Source organism: Strongylocentrotus purpuratus, unplaced genomic scaffold, assembly GCF_000002235.5.
Source record: "Strongylocentrotus purpuratus isolate Spur 01 unplaced genomic scaffold, Spur_5.0 spur5_scaffold_3, whole genome shotgun sequence".
In the NCBI taxonomy this organism is placed as follows: domain Eukaryota; kingdom Metazoa; phylum Echinodermata; class Echinoidea; order Camarodonta; family Strongylocentrotidae; genus Strongylocentrotus; species Strongylocentrotus purpuratus.
Window position 1 is genome coordinate 30,493,051 of NW_022145609.1, and position 15,320 is coordinate 30,508,370.

Here is a 15,320-nt window from a genome sequence, read left to right on the forward strand (position 1 = left end):
TAAATACATGACCTCTAGGTCATTGGCCTTGTTTAAAATGGCGCACACAACTGTAAACTGGTGTATTTTCCGCTTCTGATATATCTTTGTCAAGTCAAGAAGGTAACTTCTTGGTCAAGTTAAGTTCGCCACAGGACAAATTAAGCCTAATTCCTGGTATGTATATTATCATTCATGCTGTTTTTGAAATTGATATAAATAATACCCGGCTATCACGTGAGCATTCTGCATGATTTGTACGTAAAATTGTTACGAATCGCTGGCATGTTTTGAACGGACTTTCAAATCGCGGCCATTTGTTTCACTCAGCAGCAGCACTCCAGCAGTACCGGGTAATTTGTATGTGTATTGTACGTGCACTGCACTGCGTGTCATGAATGTCGGTCTGTAGCACAGAATTCAGAACTGAAAAAATATTTGGTGTGTAGACTTTAGACCTAAATCTACTCGTAGAAATTTAACTGCTATTCTTCTTCAGGGTTACTGCCCAACACCCTGTTGTGTGGTGCGAGGTTGTTAATTGCTCAGTAACGTGGTTCCAGTATTCAACATCATAAACGAAGATATCCTTCCTTGTAAACGCAGACAAAATGCGTCCTTAAAAATAAGAATCGTCTGCATTTTTACGTAAGAAAATAACCCTAGTTCACCGGCAGCTTTTATGGGTTGTCCGTCTTCCCGAGGATTTATCGCTCATAATGTGAAAGTCTCTGTACAAAGTCAATATTCTAAAATGCATCAAGAAAATCAGACGTTGTTCAGAAACCTATCCAAAATTTGACCCGTAACCGGCGTGGAGATAGACCCTACCCCACTAAAACTTACCCAAAATGAAGTAAATATTCATCAAATGTTTAAATAAAGATCATGAGTTAAAAATCATTACGTTTATTACCTGTTCGTATCAATTTTCTTGTTACTTTTTCACAGGTTTCACGGCAAACCGCTGCACAATACAATTACGAATACAAGTGCAAACTGAATTACTGATGTTGGTTAGCGGGCGAGCACGCGCCTGTGTTATTTACCTTAATGAGGATCTGAGACATTAGCCCTACATCCAAAGTATGAAATGTCTGCGAAAATGTGGACGATCCTTATTTTTGAGGACGCATCAGTCCGCTTTTACGAAGACTATCCTTATTCTTGGACCAGCGCCGCGTCCCTACTGTTTATAATAGTTAATACGCACTCCCATTGGCCAATCCACTTTGTTTCGATTGGCTTCAAAACAAACATAGACTCTAGATCTATATCGAAATCTTATTTTTCCAAAAAAGAGATAAAACATTGGTTATTTGGTCTTGTTTATACATGTAGATCTAGTGTAGGTGTTTATTTTTGGGGTTTCAAAAAAGTTGAATTATAGTTATTATTAAAATAAAACAACAAAAACAATAAAATATATAAATTAAAAACAACAAAGAAACAGAAATTATCAAATCAATAGAAAACATAAGGAATAACCTGGCTCTTCCAATTTGTTTTTGCATAATATTACCCCAAATGGTCTGAAGAATATATGTAGTGAAAAGTAATGTTTAAATATGAAGAATAAATTATTAATTGGTAAAAATGTGAATGTTATTACCTTATTTGCATAAATTGCCACAAATGTACAAATGATAGTAATCTATACACTTCACTTGACATGCATGCAAAATTTTACGGCGATCAGCCGTTCAACGGCCAAGATCATAGGGGGAGGGGTCTTAGAAAGCTCCCCCCCCCCCCCCCCAGGCTATGCAGTTTTAAAATAGCCCGGGCTTTGGCCTCTGACCTCAGCCTCTATTTTTATTTTCTTTCAAAATGTTTTATGGTTGAGTGGTTCCCCTCTTTTAGAACATAACAATACATGTACTAGGAACAGAATATCAGATGCCTCCAAAAGCATGCCAGAACAGGTCTGAATGATATGAAGCTGTTCGCTGAAGAGTGCTCAATCATAGACAAGATAAACAAATGTTTGCTTCTTTTCACCAACACCCACGCAGTAATATGCTCAGTGCAACTATTGCAAAATATCACAAAATAAGCTTTGAATTTCCACGGTTCTAGACATGGAGATCAAAGGTCATTCCCTCAAATAAACAAACAAACAGGATTGCAAGTAAGGACTTGTACTATTATGTGACCATTCAGGTAACTTGTACAGGATGTGCTTTATTTAAAATCCACTAATGATGAATAGAAGGAAAATTGCTCACATAGCTCTGTCAGAATTTGAACAACCAGTCATTTTTAACACTTCACATTAGGAGCTGACTCCGGGTTAGATGACACACCTTTGAGCATTCTTGTTTGAGTTTGTATATTTACATTTGGAATCTGAAAGGTTTGAACCTGGAAATCATTTTAAAGTGACAATATTGGACCAAACATTTTATGTTGAATTTGTCCCCCCAATGGTGAGTAGATACATGTACATGTACATGTAGTTGGCCGTTCATAGGCTTGAATTTGTAGTAGATCGTAGTTATTACATTGTACCATGGCATAGTAAGAGAGATTTATATACATGTAATAGGTTGAATCGTGTTCTTCCAAATAGTTCCCTCCCATGTACCTGTATATACACAATTTCTATGAGAGGGAACTATTTTAGAGCTTCATGAAAGTTGAAACAACAGGCCTTTAATGAGCAACTTCCAGTGACGCAACTATCGCTCTAAAATAGCTATGTATGATATTTGCTTTTCATAGTTTGGATGTGGAACCATTTCAAAGTAGTATAGAATTGTAGCTCGTTCATTGTTAGGCCTACATGTACATGTACACATGCAGTTACTATCTTGATATACGTTGATTGTGTACTTATTTATTGTACAATGAAACTTTCCCTCGCGACCACCTGACTAGAATTAGAAAGACCACCTGCCAATAAAGACCACTTTCCTTGCCTCCCTTGAGTGGTCTTTATATACAGGTTTCATTGCAATTATACATTGTACAGGTATTTTTGAAGTTCTGTGGACTGCCAAGTGCCAATGTTTTATTGTTTACATGTACATTTACATGTAATAGTCCCAGCAATCTGGCAATTACAGATACATGAACAAGTCAGATAATTTATTTGTCCATTTATATTTAATGTAGTACAAAAACATGTAATTTACACAGTGTACGAGGAACAATAGTCCTTTGCAAAGCCTCGCTCATTATCTTGTGGCAAATGACTTCCTGCCAATGTTATTGACACCTTAAGAATAGGAAAGGAAGGCATATTAGTACAGAGGTGAATTCACTGAATTGTAAACTAAACACTTCATAGATAAATAGACAGCAGGAAGTAATGTATCAAAGATTTTAGAGCTTTTCATGTTAGTTTTAAAGATAAAGACCAGTTATGGTCATGCGATTGCATTGTGAAAGAAACGTTGTGGAATCGATCAGAAGAGGTTGATAATCTAGCATATAAGTATTGGTGTGTACTGCAAGGTTCTGGAATCATCAAAATGATAAGAAAGTTGGCCCAGTCTTGGTAAAGTTACAAGCACTGTACACAGAAAGATGTATATGGGACTACGCAGTACGCACACATGCGTTATATCTATCAGGTCTAAATAGATATAATAATTTACCAAATATATCAATTAGTAGGCGGTTTCTCGGCAAAATTTGTATGACCACGTATTAGTCAAAACATATTCTTTCACATGATTGGTAATAAGAGCTTCCATTTCATTTTTTGATAGGGGGGCGTTTCCAAAACTGGTCTTTACCTTTAATGCAGCCTTAGTTGTAGGGATTTGGGTTAGCTAAAATAAATGTACATGGAATCGTGGATGTTTTTTTCCATTCATGTAATATTGTAAATAAATACATGTTCATGTATATGTAGCCCTCTTTTAACATCTATGGTAGTAGACACATAAACACCAAGTCACATCAAAGTCTATGGAATTGAATAAATGCTGTCAAGCATGACACAATTAAAGAGTGTCTATTTTATGTTTAAGCAATACATCTGTTGACTGTGGTACTGTACTTTCCTGCTTGAATTCCTTCGAACAATAACTAAATTTACAGAGATAGCTATTAGTCTTGAGGTAATGTTAATACCGGTAATTGGATCATACATTTTTCATCTTATGGTCAAATAATCATGTAAGGTACAGGGGTGTATGCCTATTTTAGTGTTTTACATTCATATTTGAGTGATAGTGACATTAGTTTGTTCACTTTGTTGTCATGTTGGGGGAAAGAAACATGTAGCATACATCAAAGTAACTCCTCTGTGTGCTCTCTATTTTACAAATAGATCCCTTGACTGTTGCTGTTTCTGTACTCAAGCTGCACCGTGTCGCACCGGTCAGAATCATGGAACCTGAGTTTGAAAGAAGATTACTACGGCAGAAAAATGGACAGTCACCAATCGGCTCACCTACAACTCTGGTAAGAATTTCTACGTTCAAGCCATAAACCCAAATGAGCAGGCATTAGTAAACTTAGTTAATAAAATACTTTTCATCCATCTCTTTGCCAAGATGTTGATCTACATTTGCCACTTTCCACCCAGGTGTAAATGGGTACCTAAATGTACATGTACATGTACATTATATAATGTATGCTTGATCACAAGTTAATTTGGCAGCATAGCTGTAAATCAGGAATAATGTCCAAGCATCGTAGGTGACACAGTATTGACTGAAATGAGCACTGTATGTATAAGAAGCCATAATTTTCTTAGTTATTATAATCATTATTATTTTTATTATCATAATCATCATCATGACATGAAACTGAATCCATTCATCTTTTTAATTCACAGCCCATCTCGCCTGGCAAGGCAGCGTCTCCATCCAAGGACCGTTACAGCGATCGTTTCATCCCCAGCAGAGCAGGCAGCAACTGGCAGGTCGGGTTTGGCTCTATCCAGCAGGAGACAGATGAAACACAGCCGGCTGGTCGGAGGGGCAAGGAGGTCGGAGACTCTAGCAAAGGTGACAAGAATTTGAAGATATCATTGGCTGCCTGCACAGACCAGTGAAACATGTTTACAAGATATTTTATTTAACCATAACAATAAACACATACAACCAAGAATACAAAACACAGTATTATTTAAACATATTTGTGGCTTACACCCAGTGAATAAGATTGATTGATCGATCTGTGATTGAAAAAAAAAATACAGTATGGAATATAAAAAGGACCAAAAGAAAAGCAAATGCTTGTGAGCAATGGCCTTGAAAAATCATATATACTAGCCTAAAAACTGCCTTATTATTATCATCATCATTTGATTCCTTTCCATTTACATTTCACTATCAGAAGATCAACCATGTTTGTGCCTTCCTCTCCCTTCAATTCAATTCAATTTAATTTCGTTTTTTTTTTTAAATATACCAAATAAAAAGTCCAAAGACTAACAATACTTGGTTCACATTGTATCATATACAAATGCATTAAAAATAGTTGATTTTAAAATTCAGTAATAAGTTGAAGTACGAAAAAATATCACAAAAAAAAAAAGATTGTAAATTATAAAATGGTATATTAATAGCGATACTACAATATAAAGATATTGATTAAAATTGATAATTGATATATTTAATGTGAAGAATAAAAACCTTTTTCAAACCTTTTGTCTCTCAGACATGCTTGCCTACCACTGCCTGCTGAAGAATGAGCTGCTCGGAGCAAACATTGATAAGATCAAAGACCCACAGTGCGAGGACAGACGGATGGTCAGCCCACAGAAGGTCAAGCGCAATCTCTTCCAATACAATGTCCAAGCCAAGAGACCAAGCCTAGCCCAGGGAGAGGACTCCCCGCCATACTCGTTATCACCAATAGGAAATAAAAGGTGAGTCACGCCTTAGAGGTGTCGTGGACGAGTGGCTATGTCACCAGACTGTCGATCACAAGGTCTGCGGTTCAAGTCCCACCGCGGCACTAATGTCCTTTGGCAAGACATTGATCTACATTTGCCACTCTCCACCCAGGTGTTAAATGGGTACCCGGTAGGATGCGAAAGCTAATGTGCTTAGATTAGCAAGTTTGTGCTTGTAAAAATGACGCCTGGCTGGAATGCTCCCCAGGGAGTGGAGAATGTGCATACATTGTGTGCAGGTAAGCCTGAATCTGATGACTGGGGTAATAATGTAAATATCTGTAAAGCTCTTTGAGAGGGCCTTCGGTCCTGGAAAGCGCTATATAAGAACTAGCTATTACTATTATTACTATTCCTCTATAAGTTACTGCCACTTCTTCTATACTTTGTTTTCACAAGCAGTTTTTGTATGAATGTGCTATGTATTGGCTTGTACAAGTCGGGAGTATTTGGGCAATTTTGTCCCTAAAGCTACTGACATGGTCCACGTTGGTCTCCAACCATCCCCTGTGTTTTCTCATGTAAGCGAATACCCAAGAACAAATCTATCTTGTTGGAACTGGAGAAGAGATCTTCGAGAGAGAACAAAATGTAGGGTTGTTCACATATATATGCAGATGAGGCTCCATTAGCGTATTGTGCTAGTCTTTTTTTTGGTAGGAAATAAGAAAGCCTGAAAAAAAATCATTGAAGTAAATTAAATTTGCATTCTTGATGCAAGTTTGATTGAGCAGAGGAATTATGTGATCTTCTTGTGAAAATAGTGCTCATTAAATTTCTGCACTTTAATTTTGATGTATTTTTATTTATTTATTTATTTAATTCCCAGGCAAGATGATAACAATACCGGTACATAGAAAACATCACAAGGTTGACAAAATGATATAACATTAGCAGTATGATATTTAGCACCAGCCAATGCCTGGGGATCACCTAAAAGAATTTTTAAAATGTTGACGAGAAGCTCTCCACGTTGGCTGAATACCTACTTGTGTAATGTATGACAAGGTTTGGTGATTATTGTTTGATACACTCATCATGTCAAGGTATACAGGCCTGATAAAAACCTGGTTTCCCGATTTTTTTTTCCTTCCCAATTAAAAAAAAATTAAAAATTACCAGATTTTTTTATTTTTTCCCGATTTTATCCTTATTTTCCTGATTTTCCCCTTATTTTCTCTATTCTTCCCTATTTTCCCCTATTATTTCCCAATTTTACCCTATTATTTCCCAATTTTTCCCTATTATTTCCTGATTTTTCCATATTATTTCCTGATTTTTCTTACTCACAAGTGGGAAATGTAAGATGCCATTCCCCCCCCCCCCCTTAATCCTCTTTTCTTTTCTTTTTTTACTCAATGGGGGGTGTTGTTGAGGGGAGAATTTTTTAATTTTTTTTTTTTAAAGTGCTCACTATCACCCCTGGGTATAGAAGTTTGGACAGGTACCAAGAAGTTGTTCTAACCTTTGCTTTTTCTTCTCACTTTTCTCTGGATTTAATAGTCAAAAGCTGCTACGATCACCACGGAAACCAATGCGGAAGATCTCCAAGATTCCTTTCAAGGTTCTGGACGCACCGGAGCTTCAGGACGACTTCTACTTGAATCTTGTCGACTGGTCATCAGGGAATATACTCAGTGTGGGCTTAGGTACATGTGTGTATCTATGGAGTGCATGCAATAGTCAGGTAGGTACACAGAATTGAATGCATGGGACACTGTACAGAGCTGCAAACCAGTGCGATTTTATCGTATTTCGTATGATATTTAGAAGTACATGTAAGTACGATTTTGCCTCAATAAAATACGATTTTCAAATGGCAAATTGCCCACCCCCTGTAAATTATCCTACAAGCATCTCACATCGGCAATTTTCAATCTTCCTTAGTTCATCGAACACACCAGTCATGACAAAATCATGCATATTCAACCAATGGTCCATACAAAATTTTCTTCCTGTATGTAGGAACTTACCGTAAATCTCCGTGTATAAGGCGCACTTTTTTTGCTGCCGAAAAAATTTGAAAGTCGGGAGTGCCTTATACACCGGTACAGAAAAAAAAGTTTTATTTTTTTTTTTATTTATTTTTTTTTAGTTTCGATTTATGGCGCTATGCCTGGCAATGTCTCCCAGCTCTGTAATCAGTGTGTTGACTCAACACTCGGAAACTACAACAACACTCAAATTTGTCTGTCATCTTGGTTTGAAAATATTCTTTCTAATAGATTTCAATATGTAGTTTATAATAATAATTCCTCAAATATATTTTTCTATAACAAATGGTGTACCACAAGGTGCACCATTGGTACCATATGTACTCTTTTGTTTTTAATTTACATTAATGATCTTACACATTCTTCTAAAAACGACATTGTTACTATTATTTGTGACAAGTTCACAAGCACAAATCAGCGCCTTCAACTGCACCTCGATGTAAAATGAAGGTCCTTCCCCGCGTGGGTTTTCGGCAACAAAACAACAACCAAAAAAAAAAAACCCCAAAAAAAAATGATTTTTTTTTTTTTTTTTTTTTTTTTTTTTTTTTTCCCCCCCCCCCCCCAAAAAAAAAATAGGGGTGCGCCTTATACACAGGTGCGCCTTATACACGGAGATTTACGGTATGCAAATTTGCAACCCCCACCCCCCCCCCCCCCCCAAAAAAAAACAACAACAAAGTTTCGCAGTGAGAAAGAACTTATCAATCAAAAATAGGATTTTTTGGGGGGGAAAGAATAGGATTTTTGATCAGTTGGGGTTGGCAGTTCTGGACACAGGCTTTAGAAATGAGAAGAGAACATTGTGATTGTGAGTCTAGTATTGTATCTACAGTGCTGTAGAGTTAAAAGTAGCTGTGATATATAAATCAATCTTATAATTATCATTATTGTATTATAAAGTTCCTCCAAAAGTGCAATACTTGTTTTGTAATAATCAATTTAAATCAATGGCATATGAAGGTGGAAATGAAAATACTTGATATTGCATAATTATAACATTTTGTGTAAAATGTTTTTATATCCTGATTAATCTTCTATAATTCAGTTTTTGGCTGTGATAAATTTAATCTTTTCTAGATATCTTTTTGTATTATCATTCTTATTTGCATGTGTAGATGTCAAACTTTCGATTCAAATGAATTTCAAAACAAAACGCTAGTATAAATGAAAATCTTGAACAACAAATTGAAATACGTTGAATATGTTTTTTTTCTTAGGTAACACGGTTATGTGATCTATCAGGGGATGGAGACACAGTCACCTCTGTGTCTTGGAATGAGAGGGTAAGTCAAACACATTTCATCCTTGAAACTTCATGCTAGTCAATGTCATTTAGATACTACATGTAGGTCATAAGTCAATGATGATTTGAATAGGTCTTTGTTCTTTCTCCAAGCTCTCTATCCTCCTCTCCTCCTTGCCTATCCCTTTCTACCTTTCTCCCTTTCTTCTATTTATAATGTATGTTATGTATTTCTGTATTCGGGCGTACCCATTACAAGCTTTGCTTAGTGGGTTTGGCGCCTTCTTCCTTGTAATACAAGTTCTTTAATTATATATTGAATTGTATTGTTTGAACAGATGTCAAATATGTTGTCAAATTGAATGGAAGAAAATAAATGTTCATTTGAATTGAATTTTATTAGGTCATAACTCATAGACATGGGTTAATGATGATTTAAATAGGTCATAGGTCATTGACATTGACAAGTTTCTCTCTATCCAACCGTCACCACACTTGATTTGATTAAATTTTACTGGGATGACTTAAAATCAATAAAAAATTATCACAAACATAGAGAAGATGCATCAAATCAATTATTTTGTAATAGTAATAGTACAGGGGCAATTTAGATCATTTCAACCATTTAATCTTATTGTTGGGATGTATGTCACATTTAAAGTTAGTCTAAAATATGATTCTATTCATATATAGAGAGGGGTCAGTGACACAAAGACGTAACTCCATTTTGGCTATTTTTAGAAAAAGTGGTTTATGTGTCACTGGGCACTTGGGCCTTAAGGAGTTAAGTCTATGTTTCACTAGTCATTGACTTCAATGGGATGTTGGGTGGAGTTAAGTCTTTGTGTTTCCTGGAAAGCCCACATTTTTCCGAACATTTTGATATCAAATACTCATTTTGGCAAAATATGGAGTTAGGTCTTTGCGTCACTGAACCTTCGATATCTTGATCACAGGGCAACCTGGTAGCGGTAGGAACACACAAGGGTCTGGTACAGGTGTGGGACTATGCTGCCCAGAAGAAGCTACATGCATTGGATGGGCATGCAGCAAGAGTTGGTAAGTTACCATGACAACCATAGAATACAAGGATGATGCTAGCCCCACTTCAGTGCCCCTGCTGTTTGTGGCAACTAAAACGTTGATGTGTGTGTGGTTGGTACACAATGTATGGAATGGCAAGAAATTTTAAAATCAGAATGAAAGACTGTGAAGAGCGTTCTTGTCAAGATGATGTAATGAGAGAGAGAGAGAGAGAGAGAGAGAGAGGGGGGGGGGGGGGGGAGAGAGAGAGAGAGAGACAGTGAGAGAGAGAGAGAGAGAGAGACAGACAGTGTTGGAAACGGAAATGCTAGAGACTGGGTTCATTTGTTTTCAAATTATTCACATTTACATTCTTTGCTCAATTCTAAAGATACACCGCAACCATATTGCCATGAAAAGAGAGTAACGTCCTTCTTGTTCTGTAGTACACCCTGTGCGCACTCTGGGCCCTGTTTCATGAAACTTGATATCAATATCACGTTACAAGCTACTGTTATAAGCTACTGAAATTATGGCATCTGATTGGCTGAGAGCAAATTTGTCATAGAAATTGAGCATTTGTTATAGATAACAAGTTTTATGAAACAGACCCCTGTACTCTTTGTGTGTGATATTCAACTGTAGTTTACGTGATTCATTTGCAGGGGCACTGGCATGGAATGCAGACAGCTTATGTTCCGGCAGCAGAGATCGGATGATCCTGCAGAGAGATATCCGCGTGCCAGGGGTCATACGACGGCTCGGAGGTCACCGGCAGGAGGTGTGCGGTCTCAAATGGTCACCGGACCATCAACATCTAGCTTCAGGAGGCAACGATAATAGGGTAGGCGAAAGATACTCTAACTCTCTCTCTCTTTCTCTCTTATACTCTTCTTTCCATCTCTCTATTTATTCTCCCTCTCTCTCTCTCTTTCTGGCTATCACTGCCTAAGTCCTCTTGTTTTCCTTTCCTATCTCTCTGCCTCTCTATCTCTCTCTCGCTCTCTTACTTTCTGTCTTATGCAAGTGATATGACCTAATCTTTTACTGAGACCAAGTAATTTGGTGACAAACTTGTGAAAATGGTAAGATGGTGACATTGATTTACAGAAAATATCACAAGAAATGAGGTTTGACCTATTTTGGTATTTAGAAGTCTTCAGTTTTACCCCACAGATGTTTCAGAACTGAAATTATGATCACCTGATGATGCTAGAAGTTAAATACATTCCAACCTGCCTTAGTGGCAACCTCTAGACAGAAATGCTTGTTGAAGAACCTGTCTTCAGTGGCCACTCTCTGTATTTTCCATGGGTGGCCTTAATAAACAGGTTACATGTAGCCGCAAGCTTAACTCAGTTTTATCAACTCTTTTGTTTTGTTTTCCTAATTTCCTTCTCATCCAGCTGTTTGTATGGAACCACTCGAGCACCTCTCCAGTCCAGCAGTACACTGAACACAGTGCAGCGGTCAAGGCGATAGCCTGGTCACCTCACCAGCACGGTCTGCTAGCGTCAGGGGGCGGCACGGCTGACCGGTGCATCAGGTTCTGGAATACCCTCACAAGTCAGCCGCTGAACTATGTGGACACGGTCTCGCAAGTCTGCAATCTGGCCTGGTCTAAACATGATAATGAGCTGGTAAGGAACGAGAGATGTTAACTTTTGTTTTAATTTAAAGCGCCCCTCTGCACTAGTTTGGCATGGAGGGATTAGACCTCCCTGCAAGGTCCCTGTCAGGTGGTTATCTCATCAAATCAGTTCTCAATTAACATAAGAAAAAGGGCATAATGGGGGATCAACATTTACCACTTAGGCATTGTTGGCTGTATAGAGGGCGCAAGGAGCGATAAGTAGTGCAGTGGGGCTTTAAAGAAAGGAATGTTACCCCATGTTCAGATTACCTAAATTCACCTTTTTCCTAGCCTGAACATCATATCGTGAAATGCACGTTTTAGCATTTTTTCAAATGAAAAAAGTTAGAGTCTGAATCCTGGTCTCGTTGATGGAAATGTCCTCAATCAAGGCATTTATCTATACTAGTGCGACCTAGATGTTAATGAGTGGTCTTTCCTTGTTTGCAAATTTAATTTTTGTCACAGGGGTGCCAGTTTCAGTCTTCACGTTGTACATCACCTGTGGGACTCCCGAACATAACAGAGTCTCTTTTCTGGTTCATTGTGTGAAACCAACTGGTATTCCTCATGTCAGTGGTTTAAAGCCCATCTGCACTAGTTTGGCCAGGGGGATTAGACCTCCCTGAAAGGTCACTGGCAGGTGGTTATCTCATCAAATCAGTTCTCAATTAACATAAGAAAAAGGGGATCATGGGGGACCAACAGGCACCGATTAGGCATTGTTTGATATATAGAGGGCGCAAGTAGCTATAAGTAGTAGAGTGGGGCTTTAAAGTAGTGCTGGCAAAGCTGATAACGTTTTTGTTGACGTTTCTTTCATTTGACAGGTAAGCACACACGGCTACTCACAGAACCAGATCCTGGTGTGGAAGTACCCATCTTTAGTGCAAGTTGCCAAGCTTACAGGTCACACCTACAGAGTACTATATCTGGTAAGTTTTTTTTTCTTCATTCATTTTAGAAGACTGGCAGGGGATTAGATATATAAAGAAAGAAAGTTCTTTTTATCTATAAGTTCCCAGTAAAGCCAGAAACACTCTCTATTACAAACACACACAGAGTTCTGTCGATTGGAAAGATTTCTCCAGAATTCTGTCTATGACAGTTGAAATGGAGGGGGTGGGGGGGGGGCAGGGAGGGGTGTAAGGAATGCAAGAGAGGTTGAAACCAAAGTATATTTAAGAAAAGTAGAAAAGAGACCAAATAAAGGTGGTAAGGATAGTATTAATTTGAATTTTTCCTCATAAAGGAATGTGGCTAATGGCATGAAGATTACTATAGGTCATAGAATTGTAGATGAAATTCATCAGGGATAACAAATAACAAACTAAGTACATGTAGATAAGATACGTATTGAACCCCCCCCCCCCCTTAAAAGACTGGAACGTTCTCCAATTTATGAAATCGTACTCTACAAACTTGCCTATTATCTTGAGGAAATTCACTCTACCAGCCAATTCACAGTCAAGAATTAAAAAAGATTACTTTGAAGTTATGTGATCACTGATATGTTCTATGTTTCAGGCGGTATCTCCTGATGGGGAAGCGATCGTAACAGGAGCTGGAGACGAAACGTTACGCTTCTGGAATGTCTTTAGCAAGTCTAGATCAACCAAAGTAAGAAAGTGATTAGTATTTAGAAGTCATTGTTAGAATCCTTTTTGGTAGTTGTGAATGCTAATTTAGAAAACAGGTCAACAGTATTACATTTTATAAATGTAATGCTTCCTGGGAGAAATTTCAATTATTTAAACATATTTGTGGCTTACACCCAGTGCCATGGACCAGTGATGGCCTGGTGGTAGAGTCAATGCCCGCCGAGCAGTAAATGCAGGTTCAAGTCCACTGGTTCCAAGATTTTTTCTGACTTGTTTTTCAATATAGATCGATCAATCGATCTTATTTTACTGGGTGTAAGCCACAAATATGTTTAAATAATAGTATTACATTTGTGGGTGCCTCAGGGTCGGGCTCGATTGCTCTTGGTATGGTAGATATTTATGCATTTTAGATAAGTACACAAGAGTCATATTCATCTCCTATTGGAGGATCATTTTGATAATTCTCAATTTTTATCAGTTCTCAAGGTCTCATTAAAAAAAAAGATACCTATTATTTTTAGAAAACAAAGTCAATGTAAGCCGTCAAAATGCCATAATATTTGGTCTGTGACAATGCTTTAAAAGGGCAGTAGACACATTTTGATAATTCAAAACGTCTTACTTGAAATGTAATTATCTCTCTCTCTCTCTCTCCCCCTCTCTCTCTTTCTCCATTTCTCTCTCTCTCTCTCTCTCTCTCCCCCTCTCTCTCTTTCTCAATCTCTCTTTCCATCTCTCTCCAGGAATCTAAATCAGTACTCAACCTGTTCAATCACATTAGATGAGTGAGGGACTTGACAAACAAACAAACAAAGACTATTTGTTATACCTCTATAGACTACACTAATTGGACATTATACGAGATCATGGAGAAACCAAGCAACTTTGTGTAATCTTTGTTTGTATGAGCAAGCTGAACTCCATTTCACATCACACCACAAGGTATTGGACTGGAGTAGCACCATGCAAGGGCAAGGCCTGCTTGTGCTGTGGAATATCCTTATCATTGAGGAGAAGAACACAATGGTTGTTGGAGAGAGCAGATGATTGTTACGCCTCTTGCATTTCAACTGTTACACAAGTGTCACGGCAGACCCACGCCAGATATCTGACTGGGATAATAATATATATAATAATGATGGAGTCTTGTATAGCGCTCACGTCTGGCATATTGCCACTCCTGGCGCTCCATTATCATAACCCTGGTTTTAGCACGGCTGCTGTCACGGCGCTCAACCATTTCAAGTAAATAATTCCTGCCAGGTACCCATTTACCTCACCTGGGTGGAGTATGGCAATTGTTGATCAATGTCTTGCCAAAGGGCATTAGTGCTGAGACAGGGATTCGAACCCAGTACCTTGTGGTTCACAGTCCGGAGACTTATCCACTGGACCACAGCACCTCTAGGGATAGCACATAGCAACGGAACATGGGAATTCTTTCTCGAGGAGCTTCATGTAGTTTTAGGATTGAAAGTTACTGTTGGCGAAAGAGTTGATAATGAATAGCTCTCACATCACAGCTCTACAATCTACTGCGACCAAACCCATTGGCAGATAACAAATGGGGACAGCAAGTAGAAATGGCAAAACAATAATGTGGATTGCTTCATGACTGAGAGAAAAGTATGGTTGTAAGTGAAAGAATCGATGATCATCATAAAGTGAAGTTATTGAAATGCTTGAAACATAACAAAGTGCCAGATAACAGACTGGGACAAGACAAAAAATGTCTAGATTTCCTTAAGCAGAATACTATTAAGGTTCGAGAGAAAATGATGGTCGGTGGCTGAAGAAGTGAAGATCTCAAGCACTATCAACACCAGCACCGGCCTCTTGATATTCCACCGGTGCTCATCTTGGTCAAGTGTCTCCAACATCCAAGGGAGCTTGGCCTTGTGAAATGAACACCATGGTAGTAGCATTGTTGTAGACATGTGTTGAAAGCTTCAAATCAACTCAGGGGGGGGGGGGGGGGGGGTGT

At 38.1% G+C, this 15,320-nt stretch overlaps 1 protein-coding gene across 2 annotated transcripts; it reads left to right on the forward strand.

Annotated features, from left to right (window-relative positions):
- The first annotated feature begins 84 nt into the window (after positions 1 to 84).
- LOC574828 (fizzy-related protein homolog) lies at positions 85 to 14,928 on the forward strand. 2 transcript variants are annotated; one of them, XM_030995697.1, is made up of 12 exons: positions 85 to 156; positions 4,262 to 4,395; positions 4,772 to 4,943; positions 5,599 to 5,809; positions 7,340 to 7,523; positions 9,051 to 9,116; positions 10,033 to 10,135; positions 10,765 to 10,943; positions 11,506 to 11,739; positions 12,563 to 12,667; positions 13,260 to 13,352; positions 14,080 to 14,928. In XM_030995697.1, exons 2-12 carry the CDS (start codon positions 4,321 to 4,323, stop codon positions 14,119 to 14,121), a joined length of 1,464 nt encoding a protein of 487 aa, XP_030851557.1. In that variant the 5' UTR covers positions 85 to 156; positions 4,262 to 4,320; the 3' UTR covers positions 14,122 to 14,928. The 2 variants fall into 2 exon arrangements, with proteins under 2 accessions (XP_030851557.1, XP_030851558.1); XM_030995698.1 differs by lacking the exon at positions 85 to 156 and adding an exon at positions 2,259 to 2,408.
- Positions 14,929 to 15,320: the final 392 nt, after the last annotated feature.